This window comes from Limanda limanda, chromosome 7 (assembly GCF_963576545.1).
Source record: "Limanda limanda chromosome 7, fLimLim1.1, whole genome shotgun sequence".
NCBI classification, from domain to species: Eukaryota; Metazoa; Chordata; class Actinopteri; order Pleuronectiformes; family Pleuronectidae; genus Limanda; species Limanda limanda.
The window spans coordinates 19,152,343-19,169,284 of record NC_083642.1 but is presented as its reverse complement, the minus strand read 5'-3'; the positions used below and the strand labels follow the sequence as shown (position 1 = coordinate 19,169,284).

The window sequence follows — 16,942 nt, the reverse complement described above, 5'->3', positions numbered from 1 at the left end:
CTATATCTGTAAGTAAAAGTCCTCCGGCTCTTCCGATATTTGTTCTAAAAGACTCGGTCCCAGTCTATGATAGAACTGAGGTTCTAAATTGTTTTAACAATCATTTTGTATTATCTGGTTCTTTGTTTGATTCTACGGGAGCTGCCCCTGTGTTTCCCTGCACAGAAGCTCCAAGGTTTTCAGGAGAACCCTTTAATTTCTTACCTTTTACTGTGCAGCAAGTGCATCAAGCCCTCAAAACGTTGGCTAGCAGAAAATCCCCTGGACCTGATTCAATAGAGCCCTACTTTTTAAAAATAGCAGCCGATTTTGTAGCACAGCCTCTTACAATCCTTTTTAATCTCTCAATTGAAAACAAAAAAATTCCATCTGTATGGAAGTCAGCTTTTGTTACCCCCTTATTAAAAGGAGGTGATCCAGCAGCTTTAACCAACTACAGGCCAATATCAAATCTGTGTGCCTTGTCAAAAATTCTTGAATCTCTTGTGTGTGATCAGTTAAAAGAGTTTCTAACATTTAATGATCTTCTCTCACAACTGCAATCAGGCTTCAGGAAAAAACACAGTACCATCACTGCAGCTACAAAAGTGATCAATGATATATTAGTTGCTCTTGATAATAAGCAGCACTGTGCTTCACTTTTTATTGATCTGTCAAAGGCTTTTGACACTGTGGACCATGCTGTTTTAAAGCATAGGCTTTTTTGCTTGGGTTTGTCAAATCATGTAGTTTCCTGGTTCACAGATTATTTGAGTGACAGGACTCAGTGTATTAAATATGATGGTCTGTGTTCTGAATTTGTGAGTGTCCACAAGGGCGTGCCACAGGGTTCAATATTAGGACCCCTCTTGTTCATTATGTACATTAATGATTTGGGAAAAAACGTGTCAGATGCTAACATGCATTTTTATGCAGATGACACAATTATTTACTGTTTTGGATCAACTCCTGCTAGAGCTGTTGAATCTCTGCAGAAAGCTTTTGATGCAGTCCAGCACACACTCCTGCAACTAAAATTAGTCCTCAACACTGAAAAAACTAAACAAATGTTGTTTTCAAACTCTAAGAAAGTACCTCAAACTGTCCCCACAGTGTCCACTCTTGAGGGAAATGTCATAGAGGTGGTTCATATCTATAAATATCTTGGTGTCTTGATTGATGATTCCCTTTCCTTCAAACCCCACATTGACAATCTTGTGAAGAAATTTAAACTTAAATTGGGCTTCTTCTTCAGGCACAAATTTTGTTTCTCTTTTGAGGTGAAAAAGCGGCTTGTCACTGCAACGTTCTTATCCAGTTTAGATTATGGAGATTTGATTTATATGAATGCCTCAGCTAAATGTCTATGTAAGATTGATGCTGTTTACCATGCTTCTCTGAGGTTTATCACTAACTGTAGAGCCCTGACCCATCACTGTGAATTGTATTCTCGAGTGGGTTGGCCCTCTTTGTCCACCAGGAGGCTGGGACATTGGTGCACTTTTATTTATAAGGCCATGCTTGGGCTACTGCCATCATATATTTGTAATTTAATCACACAGAAAAGTGTTGCTTCTTACAGTCTGCGCTCAAACAATCAGATGCTTTTGTTAGTTCCATTGGCCCGCACTGAATCAGGAAAAAGGGCATTCGTCCACTCTGCTCCCACCACATGGAACTGGCTGCAAAAAGATTTTAAATTAACCAAAATTATTTCTTTGAACGCTTTTAAATCTACGATGAGATCATTTCAGACCACTTCTTTTACTTGCAGATGTTTTTTATGAATTTTAATTTATTTGTAACTGTTTTTTTATCATTTTAATTTCTGTTTATATGTTGTGAGTGTAATATTGTGAGTGTACATATGTTATTTGTTGCTGCCTTTTGGCCAGGACTCCCTCGAAAAAGAGGTTTTTAATCTCAATGGGACTTTCCTGGTTAAATAAAGGTCAAATAAAAAAAAAACAAAAAAAACCAAAACAATGAACAAAATAAACAGAATGGAGGAAGTCCCCCTGCTGCCTGTCATGGACACCATTGATTTAAAGGATGGTGCAGAAAGAGGAGAGATGAGGGCAGAATCCACGATACACAACAAACATTAAAATGCAGCCGTTAGATGAGCATTATATCAAACAATACTACAAATGCCCTCAAGTGATACAAAATATTATTTACAATGAGGAATCCAATTTGAGCATATTTAAAGAGGTTTGAAGAGCGAAAACCTCAAAGAATGTTTCAACTGATGACTATGTGATCTATTATAAAAAAGATGGGAAGTCCAAATCCTCATTGAGACCAGGGTAACTGGTGCCTTTAAGGACATGGGTCCAGTTCGCCTCTCGCCCCTGGCATCAGAGCAGATTTCTTCAATACCTGACACTCTTAAAGTCTTATCGCTCCCATGTGGGGCTTCTATGTCGTGTTTGACCAGAGGAACGAACTGGTGATAGGATAGATTTTGTTGGTTAATACAAATCTCTAAAAGTGTCTGTTTTCACCATATTGTCACAATAGTTGCAATGACCACAGCAGAAGTTGCTCTTGGATCAGCACAGCCACTTGTTTGATTTGGGAGCAGGCAGGTAACTTATGACTGGTTTGTCCTTAAAACATGGGGCCTTTCTGTATCTGACCCCTGGGGATTCAGTGAGTACCTCCCATAAGGACTGATCACTCTCAATGATCTCCCAATTTTTCTTTATGATAAGTTTGATCTGTAAAGCTTCTTTGCTAAAACATGTAACAAAGTTGTGGGTTTGCTCTTGCTCTAATTTGGGACTGAGCTAGTTCCTAGAGACCGAGCTCTGTTGTGAGCCCGGGTGAGAATCTGGGCTTGATACCTTCTTTCTCTGAAGCGCTGCTGCATGTCCATTTATGTAATGTGGAAATCCTGATCAGAGTCACATATGCTTTTTAGTCTCTGATTTTGTCCAAATGGGATATTATTAATAAGCCATGGATGGTAAAAACTGTCTGCATGCAATACAGTGTTTCGGTCAGTGGCGTTTCTAAAGATGGTCATCCTTTGAGATCCATAGGTCCAGTGAATGACTTGTAGGTCATATTCCAAGCTCAATCTAAGATTTTCATGAAAGCTGTTTATTGAAGCATGTAAATGTAGAAGCTCTATTTCTGACGCCTAAAAGAACAAAATCACATCATCAATGTATCTGCCCCACCACATAATTCTTTCTTTAAATGGTTTATTGTGAAAATATGTGTTGTTCCTCCCATAGTCCTACAAACAGGTTTGCATAATTAGGGGCATCTGTAGTGACTGCAAATAATTACATTTTGTCAGTAAACCCTGATTTTTTTTTTTAAACCTTCAAGCCCTTTTTAAATAAAGGCCTTTTATATTTCTCAAACCATTTTGAGTGCCTGGACCTGGATGCTTCATGCCATTATTTTTGGACATAAGTTTTCCTCGAATGTTTTGACAGATATTCCAGCAATTTACCACGTATGAGTGGGGCCGAGGGTTGCTGCCAAGACAAGGGTGCGTTTCATCATGGATATCTCCATAAAGGAGCATGAAATATGACAATAAATGATGCCTGACAGAAAGTATTTTGTGTATACACTGCTACACAGTTTTCGTCGCAAATTTACATCCTCCCTACCACACACTCACACCGCATATTCTTTCACTCTGCACTGCATCAGCTGAAGCTGTTGTAAACTAGCAGTTCAAATGAGTACACCTCTGAGTGGCCATCTGGCTGTCAGTGAAGGTGGGAGATTTAAGTTTCTGTCACAGGTGACTCACCAGCACCTCTGCAGCTGCTGCTAATATTAAACCAAGACTAACAATTGTAATTACACTTCTATAAATAATGAACGGCTGCCAGATGTGTTAAGTAGGCATTGACATGGTTAGAAAGTGTCTGGGGGAACAATCTGAACTCTCTGATCAGGACCATAAGCCATTATAATTATGTATAATTTAATCACTGCGCTTTTTGGTAAGATGACAACCTTGGTTCTCACAATTTCCTCAACTATAGGCCTTTTATTTTTGGGTGAATTCACACTTCTAAAAAGTTCAGCAGCAGTTATAATTTTCTTTCACCCTCCATTACTTCCCAGACATTTACAACAACTGTCCAGACAACCCATCATCAGATCTTATTTCGTAGAAATTTTAGTGTCTCTACTCTTAGTCCATAACCTGCTAAGCTAGAAAATTTATGTAAAATCAGGCTCAGTAAAAAATACCCCAAGGAGTCTACAGCTAATGCTGATTCCAAAGTAAACAAAACCATAGTAGATAAACCAAACTATGGGACAAATTAACGTATATTTGCTTAGAAGTCAGTGGATTGCCAGAGTTCACCAGTTGACATAATCAGCTGTTTGACAGCTTCTGAAGCTGTAGTGTAAAAGTTGAGGGATCACAAGCTGCATAAGTTTCATTGTTTATTTAACAATAACTATTGTATAATAATTATTGTGAAATGTGTAATAAGTAACTACTGTCGACTGTGCATGCAGAATATACATTTATTAATGTTAGGTTTCTTTTAAAATAGTATTAATGAAATATATTTTGCTAAATGTGTTGTTTTAACTTGTATTTTACTTTTATGCACAAACCTTGTGAGTATTCTTAATTTTGTTGTATTTTTACAACACAATAACAGTAATGTATTTCTATTTTATTTGATTCATCACAATCTGTCCAGTCATTGTAAGATATTTCATTCTGGACCAAAGTGAAACAGACAGATTGACGTTGGCCTCCACACAGACAACTGCTGCAACAAACAACAACTTTAGGGGATAAGGGATGAACATAAATTCGACAGACATATACGACATTTGAAGTGGAGTATCTCTGGAGTCCAGACTGAGGCGGACGTATCAAGTAAAGCTGCCATGAAACAGCAAGTGTTTCTGGAAACTGAAGTTCTGGCACAGAGGGGGAGAGTTCACTTTACTTTATAAGATAACACATGAGTAGAATCATCACAGCTGTCACACCGTACCAAACTGTGTGTTTTCCACTTGACTGCAGGTTTCAAGTACTTTTGGGATGCCATTATACATTTTATTTGGATGATGGGGCATGTCAGGGAATTTTTCAAATGGGTCACACAGAGGAATACACACAAATATATATCACCTCTTGTTTCACATATTTATGGTATTTTCAGTTGTTTTTCCTCCACAGCAACTCCAACACCACAGGCCTTTACTGAGTTGGAAAACAAAATTAGAAAACCAGAGGGAGTGGAATCCCATTTTAGACCCAGAAGGGGTTTTATTATTATTATTCTCATTATATAATTGTGTAAATGCCATGGCATGCTGATAGTCTGAATCCGTGTTCGCACTATAACCAGGAGATGCTCTGCTGAGGCCTCAGCTGCTCAAGATGCTGCCCTTCACCCTGAGCAGACTGACCATCTCCCTCCAGCCGTCCCTAGAGAAGTTTGAGAGCCAGCTGCTGCAGCTGATCAATGCTGACTGCCACAACACAGTAAGACCAAGCCTCCATAACACACACAGCCTGTATAGTTCATGCACATAGATAGATAGATAGATAGAGTACTTTCTAATGATTTTCTAATGACTTTCTGATGATTAGTATCAGAGTTTTTCATTTGAGGCGAGCAATCGTCCATCGCAGACACGGTCTTGTCCATCTGTAGCTGTTAGCACACTCATTGACATTATGCATTTCCTAGCTTCTTACCCTAATCTTTAACATCACAACTAAATGTCTAGGCCCCTAACCCTAGAACAAGCCTAATTCTAAACCTTAAAACCTTTGCACATCAACGGCAAAGTGATATAGGGCACTAGACTATGAATTACGACACATCTGACTTTTCACATTAAAAGTGACAAGATTTAAGGAATACATTGTAAAGATTGATAAAAGCCTCAGAAAAAGATTAATTGAATCAACATCAAGTAATGATGACAAGGTGCTCCTTTTATTTTAAGTTAATGATGATTTAATTAAGGTCCTGACAGTTTAAAGAATCGCTGCAACATTTGGGGCCAAGATCATATTTTCTCTTGAGTATTTAATTTGAGGAAGGTTCAGTTCGTTTTTTTGAACAGTCCCAGCTGTGCATGTTTGTTTCCATTGTCTTTGAGGAGTTGGGTCCTTATCCTAGAGGAGTTATCATAGACAAAAATAACTGAGCACTAACTAAAGACAAATGTATTGAATAAATTGGTACATAAACTTTATATCAGACTAGGTAGAGGAGGAACTTTTTTGCTACTAATGCTTCAAGATGTGACCTTGTCAAAAACACACATTTTGGTTGGTTAGATGTGTCCAAATCTTAACCCTCAAACAGCTTTATTAGGGTCTGAGGATATAAAGGTACATAAATAATTTCTATAACATTTCATCGTTCTGTGGTCCATCAGTTGACTACACTCCTCCAATGACAAATGGCCACAGTGGCCTCAACACTGGGCCAGATTATTCTCTGGAGCCCAATGCTTTCCTTCATTTTACAGTCCGTCCCTTTAGGGATGATAGCACAAGCCCTTTAACAGCTGCCACCACAATGCAAGGACTATTCGCCTCCAACAAACTTAATGGAGCTTATCTGTTCTCTGCTCCTTTTTCCTGTCTGCAGATACCCACATGGTTAACTGTAACTGACAGGTTCGACTATGGACTACCAATTACTTTTATAGTGACTCTACACGGGGCCTATCTTTTGAGTTCGGTCTAAACGAGATGTGTCTTTGGTGAGGATGATAATTAATGTGACAATGCTTTCACTCTGTATCTCTTTCTCATTATGCCGTGACACTGTTGGGCTGGATCCGCAAACCCAAAGACAGATAACAGTTTGTTAAGTGGAGAAAGTGATGGTCACTGTCGTCTCCACCTCACGACTTTGTACTATGTGTTCCTTAAATAAACATTTGTTTTATGGAAGTGCTGGTGGACTGGGGCTTATGTAGATGATAAGTGAAGACTGCATGGAAAGATCTCTTCCGGAACAGGCTGGTTTAAAACTATAAGGACTTGCAAATCAAAAGAATAAATTATGTTAATTTTATAATTGAGAACATCGAAGCAAATGAAATGGTCAGTCTTTCACCCAATATATATAAAAAATATAAACGCACTTTATTTACTACAAATGGGAAAGAGGAAACAAAGCAAAATTCAATCATATTACCTTAATGAAAAAAAATGTTTTGCAATATTTGAAAGGCAGATTAATGAGAAAAGACATATGACATGATTGGAACTATCTTACAGTATTTGTACAACCTTTGTAGAGCACAAACTCCAGGACCACCTCTGTGGAAAATGACCCGTAAAACCCGTAATACTTTTTACTAGTTTTACCAGGTTTTGCATTTTGGCAAATAGTCGCAATATGCGTTTCAGAAAAAATCTGAATGTAGGGACCTATTCTCTGTGGATGCAGCCACAAACCTCGGGCATATTTTGATCTAAAAACTCTAATCAGCTGGATTTTAGCTGCAATTGAGAGGGTGAGTTTGAAATAAAATTCAATATATAAAAAATTAAAAAGGAAGCAATAGCATATAAAAAAGAGGACTAAGTAACCATGCTCAAGTAGGTCGTCAGGTTTTACCGTCTGACCCAGCTCTTTTTCCTTCTGTTCCCTTTAGTATAAGTTTGAAATGTAAACGTTGACCCACCTTGGGCCACTCTCAGATCAAACTGGGTGGGTGCTGTCCTCTCATGGATCTGACTTTGCCTCCTTTTCAGAACTTGACCCCAGAACTGCAGGAAGAAGCCAGCTCTCTAGGTCCTCACAGTCCTATTTAAGATTAGTTATGTAAAAAGGGAGGCTGTATTCTCCCTGATTTTACAAGCTGTGCTGCCCCAATACAGTGAGTGTCTGACGGCTACCACCCCTAATATGAAGTAATAGAGTCTCGGGAAGTTCCCAGTGCAGATTATGTAGCCGAGAAAGGAGAGAGATGGATGAATGCATTAATTAATAAATGGACACACTAGAAAAGTCCTAATTCAATAAGAAGTTTGCCATTAAATCTGCTCACTCCTGAGAGAATGACCCGACTGTCAGTGCCAGCCTCAGGACAGTGACCCTTTATGTCTCAAGGGGCAGAGAGGTCTTTGGTCTGATTATGATTGGTCTACTACTCTTATTTATTTGGATTATAATACATTTTTATTTTAGTATAATAAAACATTATTTCTAGAGTAGCAGGAGCAATATCTGCAAGCCCAAGGTCACTTGCCAATGTTGATTGCTCTTTTTATGTCATTCTTCAATGTTATAGGGGTGGGTACTAATTTTGGGCCCTGGTCAAAGTATTAACTAATATCGCCCAAGAAATGATTGTAAAATATGTAAAAGAAATACTGTATTCACAGGTAAAATTTTCACCAGGACACTCCAATAGACATGCTTTAATAAAATTACAACAGTTAGTTAAATACGCATCCCTTCACCCAATTAAATGAAACAATGGAGTTTGCTACTCCACTCACACAGGGGTAAGTGACATGTTAGCGTGAATAATTTTCTCATTTGCACGTTCACAGTTTTTTTCTTCTCATTTGTGAAATGTACTTTGAAACTCTTCACAACCGGCCCAAGTTACGGAGATTAGTTAAGTGTTCCAGACTTTTCGAACTTCAGCGGTATGATGACATCGTCACGTCTGCGGAAGGTGTTAATGTATGCAGAAGCCAGCTTGATTGCAGCTTTTAATTAAAATGTGTGTGTGTGTATTTCTGGTGCATGTAATGAGTGTGCGAGAGAGAGTGAGAGACAGACAGAACAAGACGTGTGTGATCTGTGTGTGATCTGTGTGTGACCTTTAAAAGTGTGAATCCAGCTGGATTGTCATCAAGCTGTCTCTGAAGTGATGCTGACACCTCAGCCGCCACCTCTGTGTGTGTGTGTGTGTGTGTGTGTGTGTGTGTGTGTGTGTGTGTGTGTGTGCGTGTGTGTGTGTGTGTGTGTGTGTGTGTGTGTGTGTGTGTGTGTGTGTGTGTGTGTGTGTGTGTGTGTGTGTGTGTGTGTGTGTGTGTGTGTGTGTGTGTGTACTGTTACAGGGTAAATGTGAACTGGTTGGGTAAAGGTTAGGGTTAGGCATGATTTAGTCATGGATAAGGTTTGGCATTAGGTTTTGGTTAGGCTATCCATAACGAATGGAAATGTGATAGCTGCTCAAACCCCTGTGTGTGTGTGTGTGTGTGTGTGTTTGTGTGTCTTCAACCTAGCGTGTCTTCGCCTAAATTGGTATTGAGGCAGAAATGCAGTGACAAAGGTGAGAAGGAATGGGGTGGTGGACTAATGTACAGTGCAGCATGAGACAAATCCTTATTCTAGCGGCTGGTCTGACGTACAGTCTTCACATAATCTCCCTTTAAGTATTTCTATTTTTAGTCCCGCAAACGATCACAGAATGTGGGGTCTTCTTTTTGTCCACTTTCCCTTATATTATGCATCCGGTGCCCTAGTTGATGTGCTTTTCATGTGAACTACTGCTGGAGTTACCTTTAATGCCAGTCACTGCAAACTTTAATGAGCACCAGGCTAATTTCCACCATGATTTTAACCTCTCAAAATACAACCTGACCTCTGGTTTAAAAATGTAACACAATTCACTTAAAGGCTTTCCTTTATGTGTCTGCTCTCCCCGAGTTTGAGTGAAGCCAGAGGCTACTTCACCTCAAGTGACCTGTACCAATTCATCTATGCATCACCAAATAAATCTATTATTTCTTGAAAAGAGTGCTGAGATCTTGTCAATAATTATATAACATCTTGCCTTATGATCAAAAGACAGGGGAGAACAGAAGAGGAGGAGAGGAGCAGGCGAGGACCGTTGCCACGCCGCAGGCAGAACAAAATGCCTTAGGCTGATTTAATGAACGGAGAAAGACTCTGGAAACAAAGCTGCAGGAAGTTTTCATTTGTCCTTAAAGAGGAAAACTGGGACTGCCCCAGTGGACATGGCACTACAAAGTAGACAAAGGAGGTTGAACATTTCCAAAATAGTCGGCATCTCGCACGTTGTTCTCCAAGGACGCTGAGTTTGGCAGCACCTTTCGATGTGCCGACCCAGTGCCTTCTCCTTATCATAATTAGGCCTGTAACTGCTGTAACTGCTGCCGTGCAAAGGCGCAGGGTTTAAAGCACTTGGCTCACATCAAATATTCATGAAATGCAGGTCTTCGTGATGACTGACGATCCGGTGATTAGATGAAATAGACTGCGACTGGTTATAGACTCTATAAGTCAGTCAGGACAGAAAATGCACAGTGGTTGAATGAGAAAAGATAAATTCAACACCTTTAAAAGTCTTAAGAGACCTTTTATCTGTTTTTATCATAACGTAAACTTTATCGATTCCTTGCAGGGAAATTGAAGTGCCAGAGTCAAGTGTAATTTATTGATTGCAAACCCTCAGGCCTGCATCATGTACTGTCAGTGCACTTGTTATGTGCTATACATATAACACCGGCTTTTTTGTTTCAGTAACACTGATGAAAGGTAATAGTTTTTTTTAGGATCAAAGCATTGCATGTATGGGAAACATTTTCTGGGGTCCTAGTATTTGGAGATATCGTAATGATGATCTATGTAAATTTGCAATGCTTACGTAAGTACCTAGTAAGTACAGAACTAACCTAGTCCTTATAATCCAGTGTTAATCAGACTGATGCCACAATCTTAACAAGTGACATCAATGCTAACTACGGTTGTTAACTTACTTAGATTGCGTTATCAAAGTCTCACTCCAGCAACTTAAACTTTTCTTTGTTCCTCAAAATTACACTAGGATCTATGAATATGCTAATAATGCCCCGCCCCTGCTCCACCACCCCCCCCTGCTCCACCCCCCCCCCCCCCCCCCCTCACAGCACCACCTGCGGTTGAGAAGCCTTATCCATCTACCGAGTCCCACCCACAAGTTCACAGGACTGGTTTACGATATCTCTTTTACACCAAAATTAGCAGGCATATGTGTTCTATTTAAACATGTGAGAACACACTGAAAAAAGGCTTTTTTTCATTCCCAGTTTGCCTCCCTTTTTCTTTTTTTTAGCTCGATGCGTCAAGCTTAACGTCACAGCAAGTGAAATGCTCTTTCACCTCGCTCTGTCTGACGAATTTGTACGTTCACTTGGGTGACACGTCTCCAACACTGCCTGTTCGAGCTGAAACCAATTAACACTCCTGTCTACTGTGAATCATTTATACTGGGAGCCTATTGTTGCAGATGTTAGTTGTTAAAACATGAGATGGTAGATTTGTTCCATCAAAAACTTTTCTTTCTAGACTTTTTGAACTTTTTTCATTTACTCTACTGTGAAGGTGGTAATACTCAGCCATGTGGTTGACTGCTTATTGAGGGTACAAAGTTGTTTTGTTCAAGACATGTTTTTTAATCATATAAAAGGCACAAGGTGGACTTGATTTTTACCAGGGGTAGACTTTGAGCTCCTGACACTAAATTGAACTAAGCATGAAAGCAAGAAAAACATATATAAGCACTGCATGACCCCTCCTGGACTGCCAAATAACAAACAGGCCTTTTCAGACCAGACAAAAAATGCTTCCTCTAATCATCATCTTTATCCACTATATCAAAGCTGATCTCTAATCATCTTGAATATCAGGCTGCTGGTTTCTGAGAAAGTCATTATGAAAGATGAGCACGTCTGAGATTGATTTTGGTTTCTTATTTTGATGTCAAATGATACAGCTGGTGTTATTCATCCTTGTGTAACTTCCTCAACAAATCACATAAAAAGACCAGAGAGGGGAGACAGAAAGTATTAACATATCGCTACTTCTTGTCCCTTCATAGAATTTGTTGATAATAAGAGAATGTAATTATACCAGCCTTATCCTGTATGCTTATTATATTGCATGTCGTTTGGTATATCATTTCTGAACTAGACCCAGCGCTAAGAGTTTCTTCGCAGTTGAACCGACTGAGCCACAACATATGACTTTCGAATGCCCAGTGGAATGTGTTGCACTTATAGGAAGGGGCATAGGAAGGCAGCGGTATGAGCGTGTTTGACTCGTATTTTGGGTTGTGAATTATGGGAGTGTTTCAGCAGTAGGGCAACAGTGATTAATCGGTGGAAGCGCTGTGCCAGTTAAAATCTGTTAAGGAGTAGGGGAGTGGGAGGATGAGAGTGGCATGCTAATGATGCTGCTAGTGTTTCTTGCCATGGATGACTCACCCTCAATATGGGGGATTTAACATCCACTGTGTGGGAAGCGGCGCACACAAATACAGAAATCCACACGCACGCATGTACATTTGCAGATTTACAAAGGAATGTCGATGCCTGAAAAGTCTGGGGAAATGTTATTGGACCATTTTATCCCCAGTATGATCATGGTCAAAGACAGTAAAACGTGAAGTTTATGGTGTAACTCTGTGTCCTGACCCTTGACAGAAAGCTTATAACCAGCCAGCATCTTCTATATAACTTTGTGAGTTATATGTGAAAGACACAGAAACTCAGAGAAGCAATGTTCTTTGTGTTTGCTGCTTTTCAGAGGTAAGAGGAAAATGCCTGAGTTGTGTAACTCACTTGGTAATTGGCTTATTTAAACTCATGCTGGTCCTGCTTTCTCTTTGTCACACTCTCTTGCTCTTTCTCTCTCTCACACACTCACACAAACCAAGTCTTAACCCTCAAACAGCTGATTAAAAGTGTGTCAGAAAGTGAGGACCGGCCAAAATGTCCTCAGTCTGTAGGTTGTGTAGGCTCAAAATGGTCCTCACAAAGACAACTGTATATGTAAACACACACACACACACACACACACACACACACACACACACACCATTGAGATGACAGTTGCTATCTGTAGAGTTATTATTGCTACATACAACAGCCTACACACTAATTTTACAATGTAGCGACATGACTAGATTTACTGACCAATAGCAACAGTTTTATCAATGTCACACAGAAAAGGAAATCTACTTTGTTAAAAATATGAAACACCAAAACCAGGTGTTAGCTTTTTTAACCTGTTTTAGCAACTTTTGCCCACACAGCTGAAGGACTGAACAACTGAATAGTAAAGGGAAATAACAATCCTGTAGGCTGCAGCAATTTAATTTAGCACAAAAGAGATTACCTCAGCTGGCCAACCACAAATCAATGATGGTCTGGCTCTTTCAGTTTAATGTCATGTTTTTATGAAATTGCCTTGATCTCCTCATTGTTCGTGTTTCGAACACTGGAGGTGTGAAAAACATTTGAAAATTCCCTTAAAAGCTGTTTTCCTTCGGACATTATTGCAGCAGTGAATGTGTATTGAATTGATACTTTAACCCTATTGACTTCATTGCAATAAAATATTATGTTCAGTTTTTATAGCTCTGGTGGATATGATATTCTAGTCGGATTGATTTACTTGTAGTTTGTTCTGTTTATAATTGTTGCCTGTGTTTGTCCTGAGCAAAACTCTGAGAATAAAACCCTAATATTTAAACAAATAAATTAATTCCTGCACACAAGCTTTGTGTGCACTCACACAAATAAGCAGCTACATGCGGCTAGGCAAACAGATCTAACAGATAATCAAATATAATGTGAGATAATGTGGATAATCAAAAATGAGGGGGAAGATCATCACTCATACTGTCAAGATAAAAAAAAGAAAAGATGTAATTAGGATTGTGTGAATTATTTTGGTGATAATATATTTCAGCTGAACTCTGCTTTGGCAGCTCAGTCAGTTCCTCTATCTAATGAACATGACAACTTTTTCCTCTCACTGTGTTATTCATTTTCAGCTAAAAATATGCATTTGAATTTGCTTTTACTCCTCCCTCCTCTGAGTTCTTCTTTCCTCCAAAGTATTGGTAAAGCATCAATTAGCTTTACGCCGTCTAAAACCACATCTTCGTTTCGCTCATTACGAGATACGCGATAAATATTCAAACTGTTTGCTTTAAAGTAATTGGTAAATTGAGATGTTGCAGACTTTAGTTCTGGGAAATTAAAGTAATCCTTCTCCGTGACTCCTCCTGTTTCCACTTCCTCCCTCTGGACAAAAATGAAGTTAAAATATCCCAGAGTTGGAGCCAGAGCAGGCAGAGTTGCATTCGAGGGAAGGAGCTTTGGCATCGAGGTCCTGCCAATACATGCACTCAACCAACCAATTACTATAGCATCAAATAAACTAAATAAAACCAAACCTACTGGAAAATGAGCATTTAGACACATCAGTGTGATACGAACTAACTAAAATGACCGATTAGAAAAATAAAAGATTTGTACTCTGTCTGCTTAATTTGGTCCATGTCCCATCTACTTACATGGAGGAGGCTGGGTTTTCCACCTATACTGCAGACAGTAGGGCGAGCACGATGATTGAGCTTCTTCTTTGGGGAGCTGTTTCCTTGTTGGGATGTTTGAGCACGTTTAAAAAATGTCCGCAGTTAAAGTGAGATGCACAAATAACATGGTGCAAAGACAACAAAGTACACTAGGTAGCAATTAGGGAGGGATTTCAACCACGACTTTAGGTTATCAGTGAGTAAACTCTAACGACTGAAGAGCATCTCACACACTTTAAACACACTTACCTTTCTGATGGTAGAACTGGCCTCACAGTCGCTTCTGTCATTTTCTGTGTGTACAAGGGACACTGAATATCGTCTAGAAATTGTGTGTTGTTATCCCCTTACTCAAACTATGATGGTGCCTTCCACCACTCTAATAGGGGCGGCTTTGACTGCAGTGACTCCGAACAGCTACGTCATATCACTTCTGTCTTCCCATGTGGTCAGATGACTCATCGTACAAAGTTTTTCTTTGGGAGCAAACCTGCACTTTCAGTCATTTTGATGACCAAAGGCTGATAGAGAGGTTTTTCCAACTTTGAACTGAAACAAAAAAGTATTGTGGAGACTTTATGGCATGAGAATGGTCATTGATCAACTGTTGCAATTATTCCCTCTGCCAAGGAGGTAATGTTTTTTGTCCGTATTTGTTGGTTTATCAGGATTGTGTGAAATCCTACCTAATCGACTTTTTGAAAGAAAGACATTTTGTGGAGGGGTGAAGCCTGACCACACTGTGGTGCAGATCTGGATCAGGGAGTGAATTTAGGATTTTATAATTTTTTTTACTTTCTTCAAAATATCAATATTGGGCCTTTTTTAACCTTTTTGTTGATTTCTCAAAGAATGCTTCATGGATCTTGGTGGCAAAAATCTGGCTTGTTTATGGGTCCAGTTTTCTACGCAGATCCACATAAAACTCCAGATCTAGTGAATATAAATGTGGTTTTGTGAGGGGAGGACTGGGCCTTGACAGAGGTATGCACTCTCATGAGTTGAGCTTATCTTTGTTATATTGTTTTGATCAATACATGAAGGTCTGGAGCATGTTACGTGTGTAGTATACAATATGCTCGAAAAATATTGGAGAGTTTTTATCTAATTTTCCCCTAGACCAAGGTTACATATATTTAAATGGTTTCTAAAATATGGTTTCCACTGTCTCTTGTGACATTTAATAAAATATTGGTATTATGTAAGAGTTTTCAGACGACCATGTTTGAACTTCTAGTCTTTTTGTTCATCATTGCCACTAAACCTTGTCATGACTGTTCCTGTCACGACAGTGATTATAGGGTCAAGACCTATTTGCTGTCTTGAGCTTTCAATATGAGAGAGTTCGCTGTCAACCTTCCAGCACAAATAAATAACCATCAGAAACTAATTTATCCTCTAAAAATCTTCACAAATTTTTCTCAAACTTGCACAATGAGGCAGCTGCTGCTTACTTTCCATTTCTCTCCCAACTACAAATTTCAAAATTTGCTCTAAATGACTTTCTTTTTTTTTTCCAGAAGTTCCATTCTATTCAAATGACACTGTCCCCAACTAAATCAATGTTGCTTACTAATATTTCATCTTCACGACTCCGTCTCCCACGACCTCCCCCTGTGGTTGAACTGGTAAATTGAATCTAAGAGAATTTTTTGTTGTTAATATTTGACATTGTTAATTAATGCCATACTCAGGTTTGAAATCTCAAGACAGGAAATAATCTCCCTCCTCTGTACTTTGTCATCTTGATCCAGATATTATATTATATTGGATATTTTTGGATATTTAAAAAAAAAGGAAAAAACTACGTATGTCTGAGATAATGCCATTCATGTTGAATGCAGACAAATTCAACATATTTTGTAAATATATTCTTTGGCTTGCTCTTCATGCACTTATGCCTGCATTAGGATCGCGATGAGTCTTCACTGTCAATCCCCGTAACTCTCAGGACTCACAGGCTGCGGTTGTTCCGCAGATCAGCTGAGGGTCAGTTTGTCTGCTACTGGCGGGGGAGCTAATGGCAGGGAAGCTACTGGTGTATCGACTACATTTCCTTCAATACACGTTGGATTTTGTACTAAACTAAATGTCAGGACGCTATGGTATGAAGACGTGCATCTTCCAGTCTTGGGATAACAATCAAAGCCCCCTTATAGCAAATGCTGGAGTGGTTTGTTAATGTGTTGTTAATGTGTTGTTAACGTGTTAGGGACATAGACAGTTAAACATTGTGGTTCACAGCAGAATAAACAGAGAAAATGATCTTTCACCTGAATTGTTATGTTTATCTGTTGAATTTATGTCACAAAGATAAATGGTTGCAACCCTTTCTGTATGCGTTTTTAAAATAAAATCACTCCAGCGTTTCTGTTGACGTATCCATTCTTTTGTTTAAAAATAGTTTTTTATTGTGAAATATTCGCAGGAGCGGAAGATGCTCAGCTTCATACTGTATAGTGCTGGTATTTAGTTGAGTACACAGGCATTTTTCATACAAGGAAATGGTCGTATTTATGGCCATATTCAAGGCAAAGCCTATAAAAACATAGTGCTGCAGTCGTCTGCAAAACATATTGTTGAACTTAGGCTGTAAATATGAATTGATAATAATGTGAATATTGTCCATTAAATAGAAACA

The 16,942-nt window shown here is 39.0% G+C and overlaps 1 protein-coding gene across 1 annotated transcript in view; it reads left to right on the top strand.

The window, feature by feature from the left end:
• nphp4 (nephronophthisis 4) overlaps window positions 1-16,942 on the top strand; it is a 171,591-nt gene that overhangs the window by 49,230 nt on the left and 105,419 nt on the right. The window contains exon 7 of the mRNA XM_061074644.1: window positions 5,334-5,470. Within this exon, the coding sequence (XP_060930627.1) occupies window positions 5,334-5,470 (137 nt within the window). The remainder of the gene's footprint in view (window positions 1-5,333; window positions 5,471-16,942) is intronic.